Below are 22,450 nucleotides of genomic sequence, written 5' to 3'. Positions count from 1 at the left end.
GTATGGAGAATTTCACTCAGGACCAAAAAATTAATTGTTTTGTTTTTGGTATTGGGGGGTGAACTCAGGGCCTTATGTATGCCAGGCAGGCACTGAGTTATACCCCCAGCCCTTTTCAAAATTTGAGACAGGATCTAAGTTGGCCAGGATGGTTTCAAATTTACAATCCTCCCACCTTGCTTGTTGAGTAGCTGGGATTACAGGTATGCAACATTATGCCTGGCTGTCATTTGTACTTTGGTGATATATCTGAGGCCATTACCTAACCAAAATCATAAAAATCTGCTCTTGCATTTTCTTTTAAGAGTTTATAGTTTCGGCTCTTAATTTTAGATCTAGCATCCATTTTGAATTATTGTTTATGTATTTGTGTAAGGAAGGGTTCTACTTTCATTCTTTAGCATGTGTATAGTCTATTGTCCCAGCATCATTTGTTATTTCCACATTAGCAAATTATTGTTACAAAGAATTATGAATATTTTTTTAATATTTATTTTTCAGTTTTTGGTGGACACAACATCTTTATTTTATTTTTATGTGGTGCTGAGGATCAAACCCAGTGCCCCACGCATGCCAATAATGAATAATTTTAAACTTTTTGAAAATAATTTACATTCTTTTGTTTAGATTACAAATGGTTGTATATAATGGATTGTGTTATAGGTATTCTTGAATTTTATCAAGTTCTGTGTGGAAAAGTAAGTCTAAAAGTCTTCTTGGTACAATTTTTTTTTTTTTTGCAGGTAAATTGCAAGCCTGTTATAGTTCATTCATTGGATAATTTTTTCTATTGCTAAAATATTTCGGTCTTTTTAATATTTAAACTATGAAAATGTCTACTCTTAATGGAAAACTTGATCATTGATCATGCATTTTAAGAAATTATTTCTGTGTTCATATGACAAAAATTAAATTATCAGAAATTATGGAACATAAAGAATTAAATTATCAGAAATTATGGAACTTTTGCTTAATGTAAAGCTGAAGAACTTATAGTCCAAATTCATGAGAATGTTTTCTGTCATATTGTCAAATTTTCAGTTAAGGTTAATATCATGAGTAATATAATACAGCCTAGTGAAATTTTAAACATCGAAGTATTTAAGCAGAAATAATAGCTTGTGTTAATTGATCTCCTATTTTCTGTCAAATGTGATGTTAAATATTTTACCATATAGATTCATATACTAAAGATTTCTTTAGTAAATTATAGTGTGTCAAAACAATTGAATATGTTATACGTGTGTGTATACACACATGCACACACATATATGGATCTAGTCTGCACACTGCAGAAATAGATGACAAAGTGAAAGTATGTCAAAGAAGTTAATAAGTAATTGGTACTGGTTTACAGAGATGGAATTTGACTCTTGATCTTTCCAACCTCAAAGTGCATTAAAGTCATGGAGTTTCTCTACTAGGCCACTCAGAAGGAAAAGTGATCTTTTTTTTATAGCCTTTTTTTGTCATGTTTTTCAGCCAGTAGGAAGTAAAATTAGATAGTAAATTAGATAGTATGATGGCAGTTACTGGCATCTGGAAGTCAGCTCTTGAGGAAATTTTTGGATTATTATATTTTTAATTTTTTTCTTAAGTTTAGAAGTGAATTTGCCCAAGATCAGACTTTCTTATAGTCTAAGATATTGGGATCTAGGTAACTTGAACTATCCTATATCCATTATTTTCTCCCTCATGGAGTGATAATAGCTTTAGTCTTGATCATTTTTATTTTTGGACCTCTTTAGGAAGAAGTCAATGCTTAGAACAAAGTTATAAATCCTAGAAGAGACTTAGGCATCAGGTAGGAGGATGGAGACATAAATGGAAGGAGTGAGCAATATATATTTTGGTAGACAGTCCTTTCTAATAGGGCACTTAACTATTAGGACCTACATATTTTGGTTCTAGGTTTATTCTAGGAAAAAGCAAAATTACGTTGATCCCAGAGGCAAGATAAACAGCAGGATCATATCTAATAACAGGAACTAACATATACCCAAGTTTTTGAGTGTGTATGAATCTAAAAGATGGTATTAGTATTAGCCCTATTTAACAGACTAGAAAATTGAGGCTCAGTTAACCAAGATTAAGTAACTTAGCCAAAGTCACACACAAATAAAGAGTTATAGAAAATAAACATAGAATAACTGCTTGTATCCTTTTGAAGGTTAAATTGTTAAAATTAATTGGCTCTAAATGCCTTATATCACTCTATCTTAGGATTTATATATTCAGGAACTAGAGTTTTAATTGGTTTAACTTGAGTCATCTGTTTCCTTAGATGTCTAGGGTATCTTGATTGATCCCTTCACAAAAACTGCATGTAGTGAGGGGTAGAAATTTCTTTGAAATAATTGAGTTCTGTTATATAAAGAAGGGGTAGAGAAACCAGGTAGGCAAGAAAATAAGGGCCTATTAGACAAATAATAACTATGTGAAGATGATTACTTATTGGATACTGTGCTTGTTTGGAGATATACCTAATTATTAATATTGAATATCTGATAGTGGGGTTGGTAAAAACTATTAAGAACAACTGCAAAAAGACTTAATATTAATATGTTAAACGTGAATTGGAAAAGAGGATGACTAGGGGCTGGGGTTATGGCTCACCAGTAGAGCGCTCGCTTAGCATGTGTGAGGCGCTAGATTTGATCCCCAGCACCACATATAAATAAATAAATAAATAAATAAATAAATAAATAAATAAAAGGTATACCAAAAAAATTGTAGATGGCAAATGCATAAACATTTTTTAAAAAGAGGATGACTAAGCAGATACAAACATTTCAGGTATTGTTTGTAATGACATACTAATCCTAAAGATTTGTTTAGTAAATTATAGTGTGTCAAAACAATTGAATATAGTAATTTGAAATCACAAAAAAATGATGTGTATGTGCATTTAATGAAGCATGGCATAGTGGCGCACACGTGTAATCCCTGGGACTCACAGGAGGATGAAGGGGGAGGATAACAAGTTCAAGGCTAGCCTCAGTGAGTTAAGGAGATCATCAACAACTTAAAATAGATAAAGGGATGTAGTTCAGTGATAAAACACCCTTCTGTTCAATCCCCAGTACCAAAAAAAAAAAAAAAAAGTATGAGTGGAAAAAATAAAACAATTTATAAACAACTGCGGCTAATAATATATTGTGGTCTCATGTATTTTACTTATGGAAAATGTAGAAGACTGAAGCCAATTTCCAGTTAAATGATTGTATCTCTCTTGTTTACTCGATTTTCTCTCTTTCCCTCCCCAGCAGACCTTATGTAGTTGCATAAAATTGTTTCTTCATCTGATTTATTTTAGAAACTTTAAGCCTTTTACTTAAAGCCTTTTGAAAACCAGAAACCCATCTCCTACAACTCAAAAGTATATTTGCTTTGACGATTTTTGTCTTTTGTATGGGTTTCAGAGACCTTAATTTGAAATGTGGAAATGATAATATTAAATCTTGTTCTCTATGGCCTGCATTGAACCTTACCTATGATAGTGGGTGTCTTGGACTGAATTGGTTGGGGGATGTGGACAGAATCAGGAAATACTGTGGGCTAAGGAACCTTTAATCTTTATTTCCAAAAGGTATTCTACTACATCCTCCATTAATGTCGTCAGAGGTAAGTAAGTGTGAGCTATATATGTATCAAAAAAATGGGCAATCCCCTGCAAATCCTGTCATTTATGTTAATAAAATTCAACTGTAAGAAGAGCTTTTACTGAGGACAAAGAAAGCCATCATCAGGGAAGCAGTGATCTCAAAACCTGTGTATTCTCTTGAAGACCTCTTGCCAGAGCTCCCTTCCATGTATCAGTTTTAGTAAAGTCATATCATTTCCTAATTAACCAAATCTTGGAATATTGTTTTAGGAAAGAAGGAAAGGTGCATGTTACATGAGAGAGAATTTCAATTTGTGCATATGGACTACCTAAAGGATATGCTTCATGCATATTGAAGTTGAGAAGTTAAGTTGGGTAATTTGTATCTTAAACTGTTATTTATTTCCAGCACCTTAGGATGCTGAGTTAGGAGGGTTTGAGTTTAAAGCCAGCCTCAGCAAAAGTAAGGTGCTAAGTAACTCAGTGAGACCCTGTCTTTAAGTAAAATACAAAATAGGTCAGGGGATATGTCTCAGTGGTTGAGTGCCCCTGAGTTCAATCCCTGGTACCACTCCCTTCCCAAAAAATTTGCTTATTTTAACATTTGTGTATAATTTGGCCATGTATTGTGGCTATGTTTTGAGAAGTATAGAAGTTTTTAGTTTTTGCATGGAAAACTAAAAAGATCAGAAGTTTGAGAAATGTTGAAATTTGCAAAACATTTCATGAGAGTCCCTTTAAGAAAGTAATTTCAGGGTTTGGAATATAGTTCAATAGTAGAGCATTTGTTAAGCATGGACAATCCCCAACATTGAAAAAAGAAAGGCATTTTCAGACTTACAAGGACTGAAAAATAATAGTGTTTTCATGTGTCCTTCACCCCGATTCCAAAATGTTAACATTTTACCACATTTGTTTATTCTCTTTTGTTCTTTCTTTCAGTATTATATATGCTACCATATATAACATATAGCATTTTATATAGATAATAGTGCATCTACAGCTATGTATTTTTTCACTACATTATTTTTTTCAGAATAATGTAAAGAGTAAAATGAAAAGATAATACACATTTACCTTAAAATATTTAAGTGTATATTTCCTCAAGGAAGGAAAATCTCTTGTAGATAGCCATCAAACAGTTTTCAAAGTCAGAAAATTGAGTGTATTGGATCTAAGGAATTTTTCCAATATTTCCATTGTACTACCATGTCCTTTAGTTTGAAAGGAAAGACATGTTTTTTTCCAGGATCTAATTCTGGAACACGTGTTACAGTTACTTGTCATGTCTCTTTTAGTCTTTAATCAGTTATTCTTTATCTTTCTTAACTTTGACATTTTTGAAGACTACCAGCCACTTATTTTGTAGAATTTTCTTCAGTTTGGGCATACCCGTTTTTTTCCTTATAAGATTGAGTTTATGCATATTTTGACCAGAATACTGCAGAAAGAAATACTTTATATCCTAACAGAATACTGTAAAAGGCTCTTGACTCTTTCTTCCAAAAATATTTTTAAGTTCCATATTATCATATGGAAAACAGATTCTCAGATTTGTTGGTATATTACGAGTCTTCCTATTATATTTATTTTCCAATTGCTTTTGCTTAAGAAAATTTATAGCCTTTAAAGTGGCTTTTACAAAGTAAAAATTATTGAATGAAATCAGGATGGGATAGAGGTGGGGAAGAGTTTTAAGCTTTAAGTATAAGTTTGAATGTATGTTTTAGGTAACGAACATGGGCATTGCAGTGCAGGGATTGGGCCTTTAAACCTTTAGCCAAGATTGGTAAATTATTTATTCCTGGAGTACTTCTGCCAGAACACTGAAATCAATATACTCTTTTCCTTTTAAAAGTCTTACACCTTCCCAAGGCAAACATTCAAATGTGTTAAATAGGGAGATAAGAGAGAACACTGTTAGATAAAAGCAAATACACTTTTAAGTTTACTAGTACAGTATTCACTTTCAGTGAAATGTTAAGTCTTTGTGCACTTGTTTAATCAATTCTTAGAAGTAGGAATCTTGTGTTTTGATAAGCACTTTCTAATTGCCCCTACAAATGATCATATCCATCTTTTTTTACAGTCAAATCCAATAATTTTCACTCTTGAATTATAATATTTCTTACCCTGTTTTTATCTTCAAATTCTTTTTCTAACAGTAATATTTAACTGTCTCTTACAGACCATATTTACATCATCTGTTTCTTCTTTTCAGAAATAGGAATAAAAGTATCTAACTTAAAATGTATATTTATAATTCTCATTGTGAAACCAAAGCCTAATAACTTCATATTACCATTTAAAATTCATATTCTTTAGGACATTTTCTTAAATGAATCCCACTTAGTTTGAGATACTATAGTGTCCCCTATTTTTTTTTAAATAGACACATTTTCTTTTTTTTTTTTTAAAGAGAGAGAGAGAGAGAATTTTAATATTTTATTTTTTAGTTTTCAGTGGACACAACATCTTTGTTTGTATGTGGTGCTGAGGATCGAACCCAGGCCGCACGCATGCCAGGCAAGCGCGCTGCCGCTTGAGCCACATCTCCAGCCCGTGTCCCCTATTTTTAATAACAAAGTAATAAGATTAAAATTTGCTTTATAATGCTTCAATATTGGAACTTTATAAATTGGATTGTGCCTTAAAATAAGGACTTTTGCCCAGTATCTTTGTATCTGCCAAGCTAGATACAAAGAAGAGTGCCATTTATATAAATAATTAATAAATGTCTTCAGTTGAGTTTGGTTTGTGCTGTATAAATTTTAGATCAGGGGTTGACAAACTATAGCCCATATGTCCCATCTTACCCTTCAAAAACATTTTATTGGAACACATTCATACATACTCATTGACATATTTCTGATATCTTTTGTGTTTCCATTGTAGAGTTGAGTAGTTGCAACTGTGTGGACTTTAGAACCTAACATATTTATTCCCAGAATCCTGGTTGACCTCTGTATCAGATTATAAGCAATTTAACATTAATGTATTTTTTCTTTGTATAGTGCATAGTACAATATTCTACCCATTCCATGCATAATTTATGGATTTATTTAAGAATTTTGTGAGTATAACTGGGAAAATTTTATAGGAGTGAGTTTGCTATCTGTGTATATTAAATTTGGGTAGCTTTTCCCTTCTCAAAGGGGTTCTAACAGTTTATACTTAAATTACCAATTTTGTGACTAGTTATATTTAAATTACTAAAGGCCTCTTCATAACTTTGCTGATTCCGTGCATTCACACACTTTCTTTTTATTTTTTACCAGTCTCATGGTTAAAAAAATGATATAGTGTATTTGATTTTCTTTTTATGTGTTAGACTGAACTTATTTTCATATTTAAAAGCCATCTGTTCCCCCCCAATCCCTCTCTCCCATTTGTTAATTTATTTATTTATTGCAGTGCTGTGGATCCATCCCATGATTCTAACTAACACTGAATTACATCTCAATCTATATTTCTTTTTCTTGGAGTACCTTTTAATGTCTGTCCTAGAACCTTCTTTACATTCATCATACTCGTATAAAATATATAGGGAACACATGTTCACTATAGTTTTATTTGCCTCTAGTAAAGGAACTAGCATTATAACAAAGCTGATTCAAAGGAGGGTGAGACTAAAAATGGTAGTCAGTGAATGAAAGAAATTTCTTACAAGGCATGCACAAGCACACACACACACACAAAACACTACAACTCCAAGGAGTTTTTTCCCCTATTGGACAGAATCCATTTGCATTTTACCAGATGAAAATCATCACTTTCAATTCATTATTTTTTTTACAAGGCATTTTCTAACTATAGTCTATCCCTTAAGACATCTAGAATTCTCTTCTCCAGAACACCAGATGACTATTAGGCAGGCTGCTGATTGATAATTACGATATGGCTGTGAAAGGACATGAATCTTTTTGCCTTATTTCTAAGTTTTGAGTAATTTTTCTGAACATTTCCTCTTTTATTGAAATTATTTCAAGTGATATTATTTCTATATGATTTATCTATGAACTGATAAGAAAGTTACAAAACTCCCCGTTATCTTTTATAAAACATACTCATTTTTTCTTTCCTGCTCTGTAGGAACTCATTATACAATGACAAATGGAGGCAGCATTAATAGTTCTACACATTTACTGGATCTTTTGGATGAACCAATTCCGGGTGTTGGTACATATGATGATTTCCATACTATTGATTGGGTTCGAGAGAAATGTAAAGACAGAGAAAGGCACAGACGGGTAAGTGTTTACAGTAAGTTTTAAAACTATAACGCATAATTAATCATTTAATAATGCATTGCTGCCAGTGATCTTCAGCCACCAAATCTATGTTATACTTTAAAATAAATTTAATTGTATATCTGATAAATGCTGTTTTCTGTTTCTGTGTGTGTTTGCTTTTTTTCAGTTTGTTTATGTTTCATATCTTTCCAGATAGGATTTGAGGTAGCTCAAAAACAAAGAAATAGAATTGGAAGACAAAATAGGAAGGAAAGGGAAAAGCACAGCACAAGAGTTGGCGGGTAGATCAAGTCACACTTAAGATTAGGAAGTCAGCATGATTTTTGGCCTTAAGCAACTCAGCATCTGAAGAGTTGTGAAACTCTTATTATGAAAAAAAGATATGTACTGGGAAGTCATTTTGTGGGGTTTTGCAGTTTTCTTTTGTTCCTTTTGCCAGTACTGAATATTTCTCAAGTTGGATCCTTATTAAGACTTTTTGTGTGTCATAACAAATTACTAATCAAAACCAATTTGACTTTATGGAACTGGGGTTATAGCTCAGCGGTAGAGTGCTTTCCTCGCACACGTGAGGCACTGGGTGTATGAGGCACTGGGTTCAATCCCCAGCACCACATAAAAATAAATAAATATATTTTTAAAAAATTTGACTTTAAAGTATAGTACAATATATAGATCCTTTTTATTTGCAGTTGTGGCTTATTGGTGTAATGTAACACAATATATATATTTTTTAAAAAAGAGAAGACAATCTCTTTTGAAAAAAATTCCAAATCTCCAAAGCCTCTTTCTAATTTTGGTATCTGAAATTTACTTGTAAATGAAAATAACTTTATACCAATTAGTTATAAGCTTTCATATAAATGTATACATGTGTACAAAATGTGAAATTGGTTTATATTTTGTTGTTTATAAAAAGTATAGCTTCTGAGATTCATTAGACAATATTTACCTTCAGGACATATGTGAGGAAATATATATTACATACATCAATATTCTAAGCCAGTGATCCTTAAATGTTTTGGTCTCAGATTTCTTTTAAACTTTAACAAGTATTGAGAACCCTCAAAGAACTTTTAAAATATAAGTTATATTAATAGATATTTATCTTATTAGATACTAAAACTGAGAAATTTTTTAAATATTCACTAATTCATTAAAAATAATAGTAACAAGACCCATTACTTGTTAACATAAATGGAATTTCATAAAAATAACTATATTTTCCAAAATAAGAGATATTTACTGAGTTCTTATATTACATTTTTATAACTCCCAGTATTGACTGGCTTAATAAAAGACTGCCTGATTGTTATATCTGCTTTTGCATTCACATTTTATTATATCATTATTATCATCATAATCATCATCTTTACTTGTAGTACTGGGTGTTGAACCTAGGAGCACTTTACCACTGAACTACAATCCCAGTCCTTTTTTTTTTTTTTTTTTTTTGGAATGGGGTCTTGCTAAATTGCCAAGGCTGGCCTTGAACTTGAGAACCTCCTGCTTTAGCCTCCCAAATAACTGGGGTTACAAATGTGTACCACTACACCTGGCTGCATTCAGACATTGTGGTATGTTCTTTTGATTGAAGTATATAAAGAAATTCAACCTCACACAGATAATGTAATTGAAAAAGCTAAAAGTATTTTAATAGGCTTTAAAAGATAATTGTGGGTATTCTTTGATACTATACAAAGTAACAAGTACTAGTTTCTAAAAGGTTAATTGTAATGTGTACTCTGAAATTGTACTAGTGAACTTTGTCCTACATTGATTTACTTTAAACTTTGAATTTTGAATATACAATTTTGTAACATGTAGTGACCATTTGGAAAACAATGATACATTAACTTATGCAGCTCTTTCAAATGTTGACACTTAAACAATGAAAATACTGTATCAAAAAGTCACTGATTTTAATATTAAGTTTATAATATCACCATGGTTCTCTTTTTCTTAAGAAAAAAGTCTTTAATATTGGTACTGCTCACAGTACTAATTTTCACAATACTAATTTTTTAAATTCTAATGTTTGTGTGCACATTTTATCACTGGAAATGAAATGACAGGACTACTTGATTTTTGTTGTTTTTGTTGTTGTTACCTAGAATTGAACCCTCAGAGGCTCTTAACACTAAGCCACATCACCAGTCCTTTTTATTTTTTTATTTTGAAACAGGGTCTTGCTAAGTTGTTAGGGCCTCTCGCTGAGTTGCTGAGGCTGGCTTGAACTTGTAATCTTCCTGCCTCAGCCTCCCCAGTTGTTGGTATTACAGGTGTACACCACCATGCCTATCCTACTTTGTTCTTTATTGAAAAAATACTGTAGATTCAGAAATCTAAAAAACCATATTTTGATGTCAGTGTTTCTTTTGAGTAAAAATGACATTTCATATAAGACCTAACTTATTTTGCAGCTCACATTACACAAGTGCTTCTCCTTGAAATGTAGCTTCATATTCAGTATGTGGCAGACATGCTTTATGCAGCTATTTGATCACACATGATATAATACATAACACATAGTAACTTCTTAATATTTTTAAAGCAAAATTGGCATTTATTTATTTTTTTACTGGGATGCTTGACAATTGAAAGTGACAGGTGACACTTCCTGATTCATGCTAAAGAACCAGCAATTGTTTTTTACATTATCAATAAAAATGTCAGCATGGAAAAAAATCAAAAAGGCACCTAAAATTTTGCTATTATTATAAAAATAGTTTTGATCTTGGAGACCCCTTTAAAAAGGTCTTAGGGACTTTTGTTAGTGGATCACATTTTGAGAACCTCTGTTTTAATCCTTTGTGCCTAAGTCAGACACACTATAAATCCTGACATATGTAATTACGGGGTAAGTACAATTGTACTGAGAGTATACATTCAGAGTCAGTATTCAGGTTGGGGTTTAAATGTGTTCTAAAGTGTGGCAATCTGACAGTGTCAAATATAAGCCACTATGTTCTTAAACTTTTAGGGAAAATGGGGACTAAAAGAAACCAAAACAAACTCTTTTCCTCTGATGTTTGAATAGTCTATAGTTCTTGAAAACATTTCAAATAACATAGCAATATATGAAGGAGCTGATATGTGTCCTAGCTAATCATTTTTTCCTAGTCAAATATTTTGCAATTTTTAAATCCACTCTTATATAATCAATTTTTAAAGCTGGGAAATTCAACACATTTATGTTCTTACACTTATTCTTAAAACATTAAATTTTTAAAAATTTACCATGTCAATGTATACATGCACTTGATTCTTTGTCATTGACCTTTTTATTTTCCTCAAAGCCCTCCTATTCCAGATTATTTTGAAGCTATTGACATTATCTGATCAGATATTACTGTTTAAATATTTTACAAAAAGGTGGTAACCAAATTGTGTTTTAAAAAATTTATTAGTTTAAATACTTCTATAAAGAGAACCTTCCCCTCATCAACTATTCAGATTCTCTGATGAACAGATCGTACAGCAAAGAGAGAGTTTGAAAAATGTGGTTCCTTAGTATCTTGAAAATTGACCAGTGAGATTTTTGTTTGCTTGTTGGCTTTTGTTTCTGTATCTTCATGAACTCATGAATTTAAATATTTTATGTGTCATAATTATCACAGTTACTCTTTTTGTTGAGGTCCATGTTCCACTTTAAAAAAAAAAATCCTTTTTTTGTTTATTTTTGGTACTGGGGATTGAACCCTGAGTTGCTTAATCACTGGACCACATCCTCAGGCCTTTTTTAATTTTTTATTTTGAAACAAGGTCTCAATAAGTTGCTCAGTGCCTCACTAAGTTGCTGAGGTTGGTCCTGAACTTGTGATACTCCTGCCTCAGCCTGCGTAGTTGCTGGAATTACCAGTCTATGATACCATGCTCAGCCATGTTGTTCTACTTTTGACTAGTGGGAGTGAATTGATATTGGTTGGTGTCTGTGTTCTCTGACTGAGTTCGGGCGTGATGTATTCTGGGAAAACATTATGTTATATTAGTTTATCTTACACATTTCAGCAGAAAACCTAAAGTCAGCCATTTCTCCAAGGAGTTCTGTCCCATTGAAGGAGAATGATACATAGAGACAATCTGGGCAAAAGTGGGTACTGTTTGCTTGTGGGTTGGTCATTATTTCTCCTAAGTTTATACTACTGTTCTAATTTAAAATCATTACCATAGGGCTTAATATCTAGTTCTTCAATGTGTGCCTCATTTAAAGCATGCCAAAAATCTCAACATCACAATCAGAATCATTTAATTTACCACACTACACACACCCACACACACCAGTTATGTAGAATATTCTCATGATTCCAAGCTAAATGTAAAAAAACGCATTATAGTCAAAGAAGTCTAGTTTCTTTATGTTCTAACTTAATTGTCTTCTTTGCCTTATAAATGTTTTACATTTTTAATTTTATGGTTTATCCTATCTTTCTTAGACAAATAACATAATTCTAGCTACCTTGTCTTTGTCCTTCATCTCACTGCTTCTGTCTCCTTTTTAATTGCTGAAGTACTTTTCATATTTTACAGTTTATTCAACTGTATTACATATTACTAAACATTAAATGTTTTTGTTAGAAGTAGTGATGAGTGTACACTCTTGCACATACAGTATCTTTTTGTGTTTGGTATACGCTATCAAGCAAATGTTTGTTAAGTGACTATAGTAGTATGCAAGCAGTGGTACAAGAAGAATGTCTGACTCAGCCTGAAAATAATATTTTATTAGACATTATAGTTATTTTTATTAAGGAAAATCAACATAAAATTTAGTGATTATTAAAAAAATGACCTGCCTCCAATTCTAAAAGTAGTTAATATCTGTGTTTGGATGTTTATAGTATAGGAGTAAAATTACCTCATTCAACTTAGAACTTATTCTGTGTGTGTGTGTGTGTGTGTGTGTGTGTGTGTCTGTGTATGTGTGTATACTGGGGATCAAACTCAAAGCCTCACATATGCTAAGCAAGCGCTCTACCACTGAGATAAACTCTCAGCCTTCTTGTGTCTTTTTAATGGGGCCTTTTGCCTTCAAGTAGACCATAGGCTTGAAATAAATCAGGTCATTGAAGCCCTCCTATGGGATGGTTGAGCACTATGTAATCCTAGGTGGAGAATATAAAACAACAACTGTAGTTGGACAGAAGAGTTTAGTACTCTTTAGAGATAGCTTTAAAAATGCATTCTTACAGGGAGAGATAAGACTTGCCTTCTTGTGTTTCAGTAGAATGAGATCAGAAAAATCTCTTACCTTCTTATTAATCTCCTACCTGCCTATACTATATTGCCTTAACATTGTGATGAAAGAGCCCCTGCACCTTACCAGTGAGATTGGAGCTTGCCACATCTTTGTATATAGGTCTCTAAGTTTCGGGAGTCTATTTATCCATGTGCCTTTTCTACGTTTTATTTATGGGCATTTACTGTCACATACTTATCTTTTAGACAGTTATAATTCAGTTAACTTCTAGCACCAGGGAATGGTAGACATTTCCAGTCACTTCCATTAATATAAAGTTTGTACCAAATATAAATCCAAAATTGAATTTGATTCATTTAAAAACAGTCTGTGTCAGATTTTTATGTGGCTTATGGTCCCATTGCACTTAAATCTGAGGTTCTTATAAAATGCTGGATAAATGCTTATCATCTGGCTTATAGGTATAATGACTATCTGATAGTGATTTTTCCCCAAACTCACCTTTCCCGTTATTTAGTTTAGAAGGTACTGTTCTGATTATGGTAACTGAGAAAAATTGCTAGATATTAGAATTCTATCTTCTATTCAGAGTTTGAAAAATGAAGCATAAACATTTCTAATTTCAGATCAACAGCAAAAAGAAAGAATCAGCATGGGAAATGACAAAAAGTTTATATGATGCGTGGTCAGGATGGCTAGTAGTTACACTAACAGGATTGGCATCAGGTAAAGAAAATTTTTAAAGTAGTCCTTTTTTAAAAAATTAACAGAACTGTAAATAGTTCTCTCCTCCTTCCCTCAAAAAATTTTTTTTCAGGTACTATTAGATTTTTAAAAGCATGTGTTTTTCTCCCTCAAAAATTTCTCATATTAAAAGAGTAGGAGGCAAGAGACTTTAGTCTTTTCTTGGTTCTGTCACTTAAAGGGTCTATCCAACTTGATTGATCTTTCTGGGTTCAGTTTCCATCTCTATAACATAAGTGGCATGAACTAGATGACCAATAAGATCTTTTATTTTACCATCATAATTAATAATTTTTTTGAGTGCTATATGTGTCATGCAGTGTTCTAAAAATGGCATAATTACTGTGATTATAACTATGGTACAGATCAAGAAACTGAAGCACAAGAGAAATTAAGGAGTGTGGCTGAGATCATATGGTCAAAAAGTGGCTCAGCCATTTATGCATTCCAGCTGTTTAGCTCAAGAGACTGACCCTTTAATTACCATGCTGTATGCATGGCCACAAAGTCCTAGGTGAGAAATGTTAGGAAATAACAGTTAAGTAAAAAAAAATTAAGAACTTTTAATTATTTTCAGTTTCCGTCATGGAAGATTGTGTCCAGAAAACATGAAAAATTAAAGTTTTTGTGGAAAACAGAGAGAAGTATTAACAATACTGATTGGCATGCACAAAAATTTTGTGACTTCTGTGTGTATGACCAATTGATCTTTTTATATAAGAATGACCCAGATTTGACTATGAATTTGTGTATTTTTATATTCTGTCAGTAAAATAATCTCGATACATATAGTTTTCTATTATTTAAGAAAAAATTGTTAATCTGTCACAGTAATTCATGAATGAATTTCACTAATTATTTCTAATGGACATTAAGTTTTAATGAGATTGACATTATTTCTTAATGAAGTTTTGGATTGAAACTGGATAGTTAAAACATTTGCTTCAATTGCCAGATATATGAATCTTCTGCCAAGCAGCTTTCTTTTAAAGGTATTTGAATATTAGAACCTTTTTGTAATTATAATTAATTTGAATGATGCAGTTGAGTTTTATTCAAAGAGTAACAATTTTATTTTAAAGAATAGTATTATAGTTTTTTAAAGTAATAGTGCATTTAAAGTAAATGTGCATTTATAGATAAAATTTGAAAATCTTAAAATCATGTTCCTTAGTGAAACTATTATTTATAGGAAATCTCCTGTTTTCTATTAATCTCTGAACTAGATAGATCTTAGCTCCCAAAAATATGGATATGTTTTTTTGACCATCTCCAACATGTTTTTACAGGGGCATTGGCTGGATTGATAGACATTGCTGCTGATTGGATGACTGATCTAAAAGAGGGCATTTGCCTTAGTGCATTGTGGTATAACCATGAACAGTGTTGTTGGGGATCTAATGAAACAACATTTGAAGAGAGGGATAAATGTCCACAGTGGAAAACATGGGCAGAATTAATCATAGGTCAAGCAGAGGTAAGTTTTGCTTTGCTCAAGATGAGTTAATCATTGATACAGTGAAATTATAGAATTAATCACATATTGGATGATTGTAACCTGCATTCATCCAAAAGAAAAATTATGTAATAGAGTAGAATGGAAAAATACAAGAATATATTACAGCAGGAAAAAAACTAAGGATTGTTCTAAGCAGCTTTTGTATCATTTAACAAACCACCTGGAGTATGGTACAAATTTATTTATTGTGAGTTGTAGTAGAAGGGATAAATCATTGCAATACAATCTGTGTAAAGTTATTATGAAGTGATTAAAATGATTTGACACATTACATCACTAAGATTGGGAATTGGGAATTATGAAAGTGTAAATTATTTTTAAAAATCAGTAAGATAAGCCAAGTAGCTTATTGTTAGAAATTCAGAGATTGAAGAAATTCAGAGATTTTTTTTTTTTTTTTTTTTTTGTGTGTGTGTGTGTGTGACATTACAGTATTACATTTTTATTTTACTACTTTTATGTTTTGTAGTGAAGAACATTCTGGAACTTAGCATATCAGATATTAAATATACTCACATACAGATAGAATTTAAAATTTTTGTTACAGTTGCACTTCAAAGCTAAAAAGAATATATTTGCTGGTAAGATATACAATGAATGCTGATTCTTGCCTGACTTGATTGAATTCAATTTAATAATGTTTTAAGAAAATTGGAACAGAATGTAATCTTGAGTGACAATTCAGTTTTGTCTCTACCAGCTATTTCCAAAAATTTGTTTATGGGTAGGCAGCAGTTAAAGTATAACTTAGATGTCTTGGTAACAATACCTAGGGATCAAGACAAAGATTAATGGGATTAAGGCTACTTAATATATATAAGAACTAGTTTTTAGATTATGCCTAAATATTTTTTAATATAAAGTTTTGGATTACTGTGAAAATAAACCAGGAGATTTCTAAAAGATTTACCCATTTTCGCACAGTAGCACGTGCCTGCAGTCCCAGATGCTTAGGAAACTGAGGCAGGAGAATCATTGAGCTCAGAAGTTCAAGGCCAGTTTGGGTAACATAGTGTCTCAAAAATTAAAAAAAAAAAATAAAAAAGTTTTACTCGGGTTCCTTATGTGGCAAGCATTAGAGGTTGCAGTGAAAGTTAATTTCATACTTTTGAACTATTTTTGCTTTTTAGGGTCCTGGTTCTTACATCATGAATTACATAATGTACATCTTCTGGGCCTTGAGTTTTGCCTTTCTTGCAGTTTCCCTGGTAAAGGTATTTGCTCCATATGCCTGTGGCTCTGGAATTCCGGAGGTAAGTCATGTAATACTATCATTAGGCAGTAATTGTTATGATTCTTTTGCACTTAATGAAAGCAGTTTGGGGGTGGGATTTTGTTATTGTTGTATTAATATGAAGAAATTTTTGAAAAGTGTAAGTTAATTGTAGACATCATTCAAAAACTTCTTCCCCATAATCATTTCCTCATTTACTGTAGAGGTTGATGGTTTTTCCTTCCTCTCACCACTAATTTAGCACATGATTAAGCGGATTATCAAGAAACTTGGTCAAACTGCAAAAATATTTTGTGGCCTAAGGTTCTTTGAGAGATGATACTTTCTGTTAAGACCTTGACATTTATACATTGATTTACTTTTTTATAACTCTCTGTTCATTAAATAAGTTAGGGACTGGGGTTCATTAAATTAAATAAGTTAGGGCTCAGTGGAAGAGTGGATGCCTGGCATGTGTAAGGTACTGGGTTCAATCCTCAGCACCTCATATAAATAAAATAAAGATATTGTATCCATCTATAACTACAAACAACAACAATAACAACAAAAACCCATTTTTGAAACTTTTAAAAATAAATAAGTTAACGATTCTTCAATCTGGCTTTTTTTATTTTTATTTTTTTTAGTACCAGGGATTGAACTCAGGGACACTTGACCATTGAGCCAAATCTCCAGCCCTATATTGTATATTATTTAGGAACAGGGTCTCAGAATGTTAAACAGGTTGTTTAGCACCTTGCTTTTGCTGAGGCTGGCTTTGAACTCATGATCCTCCTGTCTCAGCACCTGAGCTGCTGGGACTACAGGCGTGCGCCACTGCGCATGGCAAAGTTTGGCTATTTTATGCTTTGAGAAAACGTTTGATTAAAATAGGTCAATAGTATAAATTCGGGGGTTTTGTTTTATTTTTTTTTTTTTGTAGTATTGGATATCGAAGCCAGGGCCTGTACATGTAGACAAGGGCTCTCTCTACCATTGAGTTACAAAGTTACAGGGTTTAACTTTCATCAACAGTAATTTATTTATTTATTTATTTTAATCATCTTTTTTAAAAAAAATGTATTTTTAGTTGTTGATAGACCTTTATTTTATTTAGTCATATATGGTGCTGAGAAACGAACCCAGTGCCTCACACATGCCAGGCAAGTGCACTACTGCTAAACCCCAGCCCCAGCCAACATTAATTTAAAGGAGAATTAGATTTAGGTTTGAACTCATTTCTTTCCCTTTTTAATTTTTCCACATCCTCTTTTTCTAGTGTATTTTTTAAAGACTAAATTATGGTGATTTTAAAAGGATAATCAATTAAGAATATATTTAATAAGGAACTGCATCATGTGGTAGTTAGAAGTGTTCATTGTTCCTTCTTGTATATAGTGAAATACATTTCACATAATTGAAGTACTCGGAAAAGGCATAATAACTTTATTTTTGGTGGAAAGTCCTAAGTATCTAAATATGTTGTTTATTTCTACAACAGAAATATTTAAATTTGCTATTTTTTGTTTTTGTCATTATACCTTTGTACTTAAGATCTGTATTTCCTTTAACATGGCTTATAATTTTTATTTTTTTCATGAGGTAGGGTTATCTTTTAAATTTATTTGAGTAGAGAATAAGAATACAATATAGATTTATCATACACATAATATACTTTTGAAAAATTAATTGTGTGTTGTTCCATAGTTGTTCAAACTTTCCTAGGTTTTGTGAGTAAAATGAGAATATTTTTGATTAGTTATATTCTCCTGTTTCTTAAAGGAAATTAAACTGCTTTTACTTTTCTTTGTAGATTAAAACAATTTTGAGTGGATTCATCATTAGAGGTTACTTGGGAAAATGGACTTTAATGATTAAAACCATCACTTTAGTACTGGCTGTGGCATCAGGTTTGAGTTTAGGAAAAGAAGGTCCTCTGGTACATGTGGCCTGTTGCTGCGGAAATATCTTTTCCTACCTCTTTCCAAAGTATAGCACAAATGAAGCTAAAAAACGGGAGGTAAGTGTTTTCTGTAATTATTTGACAGAAAAATATCTATTTTGTAGACTTGATATCAGTTGGGAATTTCCTAATGTGAAGATCATATTTTACTGTGTTGGGATAAATTTTTTTTAGATTAAAATTTTTGAGATTAGTTTGTGCTTCTTTTCCTTTTTCTGACTATCTAACATCTTTTTAGAATCCACTCTACTGCTACTTAGTCACTCCTGTGTTTTAGAATGCTTTATAGACAAGCTAGTATTCACTGGGTTTTGGTTAAATTACACAGAGATCTTTCTTAGTTGTTTTCACTGTGCCTAACGCCCAACCTCTTTGGAAGTTTTTCCAAACATAACATTGCTTTAACTCTTATTTCTCAACATTTCTTAACATGTCTAGGGTTGGGCAAACTCAATTGCTGTGTTTTCTTTTGGGGTCAGTCAGTGTTTTATGCCATTGGAAGTGGTGTGTTATATGTAGAAAACTTTCTAACCCAGTGGGGAAATTCTGAAGACCTTGAGGACTTCCCAAGGTTTAAATCAGAATTTCATTTTATTTTTTTATTTGTGTGTATGGGGGCTCAGATCATTTTTGTGAGGGGATTGGAGGTAAGGAATAAATACCGAAGAACCACTGAAAAGGACAATGAAACTGGATGTCCTTTGCAGGGCCAGATCTTACCCTTGCCAAAATCCCCTCCACTTAAAGGGGATGTGAGAAATTTTCTTTATTCAGTTGTTTTAAGGCAATTTCCTTTACCATTTCTTTGGAACATCATAAGGTCTTCCAGCAGGCCTTCAAACTATAGACTTTCCCTCATGTCTCTTTTTTCTGGGTATTTTCTGGAAGAAAAGTGGGCTCCTGAGACTTTGGTTAGTGGCTTTAAAACCTAGTCCCCCCAAATGCAAATCTGTAGCTCTAGGTGGGACAGAGATTTTTTTTAAAAATTTTATCTTTCAGAATCATCCTTTTTTATTGTGTACAGAGTTTGATTACTTTTAGTATTCCATTTTCCCCATTTCTTTAGATATTAAAATTAAATTCGCCTGAGGCCAGTTATTCTAATGATTTTTTGTATACTCGTTTAGAAGTAATTATAAAGTGTTCTACAAGACCTGAGTGAGACACTTGCATTGCTTCACCTTTCATCGTTATAGTATTGAGTTAAATGTGGGAGCCCAGCAGCTATACAGGTAGCTAGCTCTAGAGCCCATTGCTATACTGCTATACTGCAGTTCCTCCATGATTGGTGAACATTAACCATTAGTGTAAGGGATCATGGGACAGAGATCTTAAGAGTTGTTTTGTTGTTGTTGTTCTTTCCTTAGTTTTTTTTTATTAGCACATATTAATGTACAGATTCATGGATTTCACTATGATGTTTCCATGCATGTGTATATTGTGCATTGATCATGTCCACCCTCCTCCCTTACACCCTTTCCTGCCTCCCTCCCAGTTCCCTGTAATAACCCAATTAAAGTTCTTTTTTTAATTAATTAATTAATTTTTATTTATATATATAAGCGGGATGCATTACAATTCTTATTACATATATAGAGCTCAATTTTTCAAATCTCTGGATGTATACTTAGTATACTCACTTCAATTCGTGTCTTCATACATGTACTTTGGATAATAATGATCATCACATTCAACCATCATTAATTACCCCATGCCCCTTCCCTTCCCCTCCTACCCCTCTCTCTGCCCTATCTAGAGTTTGTCTATTCCTCCCATGCTCCCTCTCCCCATCCCATTATGAATCAGCTTCCTTATATCAAAGAAAACATTCAGCATTTGGTTTTTTGGGATTGGCTAACTTCAGTTAGTATTATATTCTCCAACTGCATCTATTTAACTGCAAATGCCATGATTTTATTCTCTTTTATTGCTGAGTAATAATCCATTGTATATATATATATGGCACATATTTTTTATCCATTTATCTATTGAAAGGCATCTAGGTTGGTTCCACAATTTAGCTATTGTGAATTGTGCTGCCATAAACATTGATGTGACTGTTTTCCTGTAGTTTGCTGTTTTTAAGTCCTTTGGTTATAGACCAAGGAGAGGGATAGCTGGGTCAAATGGTGGTTCCATTCCCAATTTTCTAATTTCTTAATGCATGATTTTTTTTTTATACATGTCATCAAATACTGAAAACTCGGGTGCCTCTGACTTTAGCACAGACCTTTTCATCCTGCTGTTTTTTTTTTTTTAATATTTTTTGGTGATGCTAGAGATTCTCAAACCCAGGGCATTATGCATACAAGGGAAGAACTCTGCTACTGAACTATAGCACAAGCCTCATCCTGGTGTTTTTTGTAGTGTAACAAAAATAATAGAATACTTTATCAGGCTATTTAGTTCTTTAATTGAAATAATTCTAGTACTTTCTAATATCAGCACTAAAATATCATTCTTGCATTAATAGTGGATATTCCAAAAATGGAACACTTATAAAATCATAATATTCCATCTCTAAATAATGCTTGTGAATTATTAAATAATATATAGTAAAATATATAGTTTACTATATAACAAAAATTGCTAGCATTATTGATTACTTATTGTATATATGATGCTGTAGCAAATAATTTACTTGCATTTTAAAATTTAATTTCACACTAATTCTAGTAACATAGCACTGTTTTCCTTTTCTATAAATTAGGAAATGAAGGCCTAAAATAGCCAACTGACTTATTCATGACCACATAGTTAGTGGTAGAATGTGGATTAAATTAATTTTTATCTGATTCTGAAGACTATGCTTTTAACTACTATGCTACCACTATAATTGTGGTAGCATAACAAAACAAAACAAAACCCAACTATATTACAGTATATCAACTTAGAGGCTAAAATGCAACTGTAGCATTTGCCTCCCCAATTTTATTCCTTTTCTTTCTGTTATATGTTGACAGGACACATTTTTTGGTAAGATTTTTAGTCATTATAAGTTCAAATATGTATTTATTGGAATATATTGTTTGAATTGAATTAATTCACCTATATTTTAATGTCAACACTGTGGTAATTAGGTAATGTATATGATGTCTTATACATAGTAAAAATTCTCTTATTAGTTGCAAGTATTAAGACTCCATATTTTGGCTTTCTTCCTATACCTACTTCCCTGATATTTTTCAATTAAATGCTCTTTGACACCTCCTACAGATTAAAACGTGTGTAAATTATAGATACATTGGGTATTAGCTGAATTGTAAAATTCTTAAATGTAGAATCAGAACAATTAATGTGTTGTCTATAGCCCTATTAAGTAGAAAAAAACATGGAAGCTAAATTTGCTCTCTTTCTTCTTCTAAATAAGTAGATTCTACATTCTAAAGCCAGATACCCTTTAATTGAAGCAAATATTTGCTCATTTATAATTTATCAAAATTTTATTAATTACTTACAAGGTGCTACATACTATTCTACATACCTTACTCACTTAATCCTTATGTAATGTTAATGTATCCTCATTTTAGAGAAGAGAAAACTGAGGCTCATGGAGGTTAAGTTACTTACCCATCGTTACGTAGTCAGTATTTACAACAAAAGAATGTTTAGCCTAGCAGCTTGACTGTGCAGTTTGTGCTCTTGACCATTTAGAACTTAATTTTCTCATTTCCCTTCCAAAAATGAAACAATAAATTATTTGAGGAAATATTTTAGGTTGCTTTTATTTCCTGTATTACAGTGGTAAAATAAATAAAGACTTCCTAGATATGTTTGCAATTGTTTCCTTACTTGATCAGTTGATGGACCAGGGAATAATCAACTGATGGACCAGTAAGTCAGTTGGACAGAGGTTCCAGAAGAATGTGTGTAGATTGTTCTCTTCCTTTAATTTATTCTTTGGGTTCTGGCTAGAGAGACTCTTAACTAAGCTGTTTGTGCTTTCAGAATGAG

The 22,450-nt window shown here is 32.2% G+C and overlaps 1 protein-coding gene across 5 annotated transcripts in view; it reads left to right on the top strand.

Moving 5' to 3' along the window:
* Nucleotides 1-22,450, top strand: part of Clcn3 (chloride voltage-gated channel 3) — an 83,231-nt gene that overhangs the window by 37,573 nt on the left and 23,208 nt on the right. For all 5 annotated transcript variants that reach the window (XR_003300881.2, XM_026389717.2, XM_026389718.2 and 2 more), the window contains 5 exons: nucleotides 7,697-7,854; nucleotides 13,684-13,783; nucleotides 15,091-15,278; nucleotides 16,451-16,573; nucleotides 18,347-18,553. Coding sequence is in view for 4 of the 5 variants with exons in the window: in XM_026389717.2 (XP_026245502.1) it covers nucleotides 7,697-7,854; nucleotides 13,684-13,783; nucleotides 15,091-15,278; nucleotides 16,451-16,573; nucleotides 18,347-18,553 (776 nt within the window). In the remaining variant the exon portion in view is untranslated. The remainder of the gene's footprint in view (nucleotides 1-7,696; nucleotides 7,855-13,683; nucleotides 13,784-15,090; nucleotides 15,279-16,450; nucleotides 16,574-18,346; nucleotides 18,554-22,450) is intronic.

The sequence above is a fragment of the Urocitellus parryii genome, chromosome 14 (assembly GCF_045843805.1).
Source record: "Urocitellus parryii isolate mUroPar1 chromosome 14, mUroPar1.hap1, whole genome shotgun sequence".
Taxonomy (NCBI): Eukaryota; Metazoa; Chordata; class Mammalia; order Rodentia; family Sciuridae; genus Urocitellus; species Urocitellus parryii.
The sequence above is the reverse complement of the archived record's forward strand: the minus strand, read 5'-3'. Positions and strand labels throughout refer to the sequence as shown.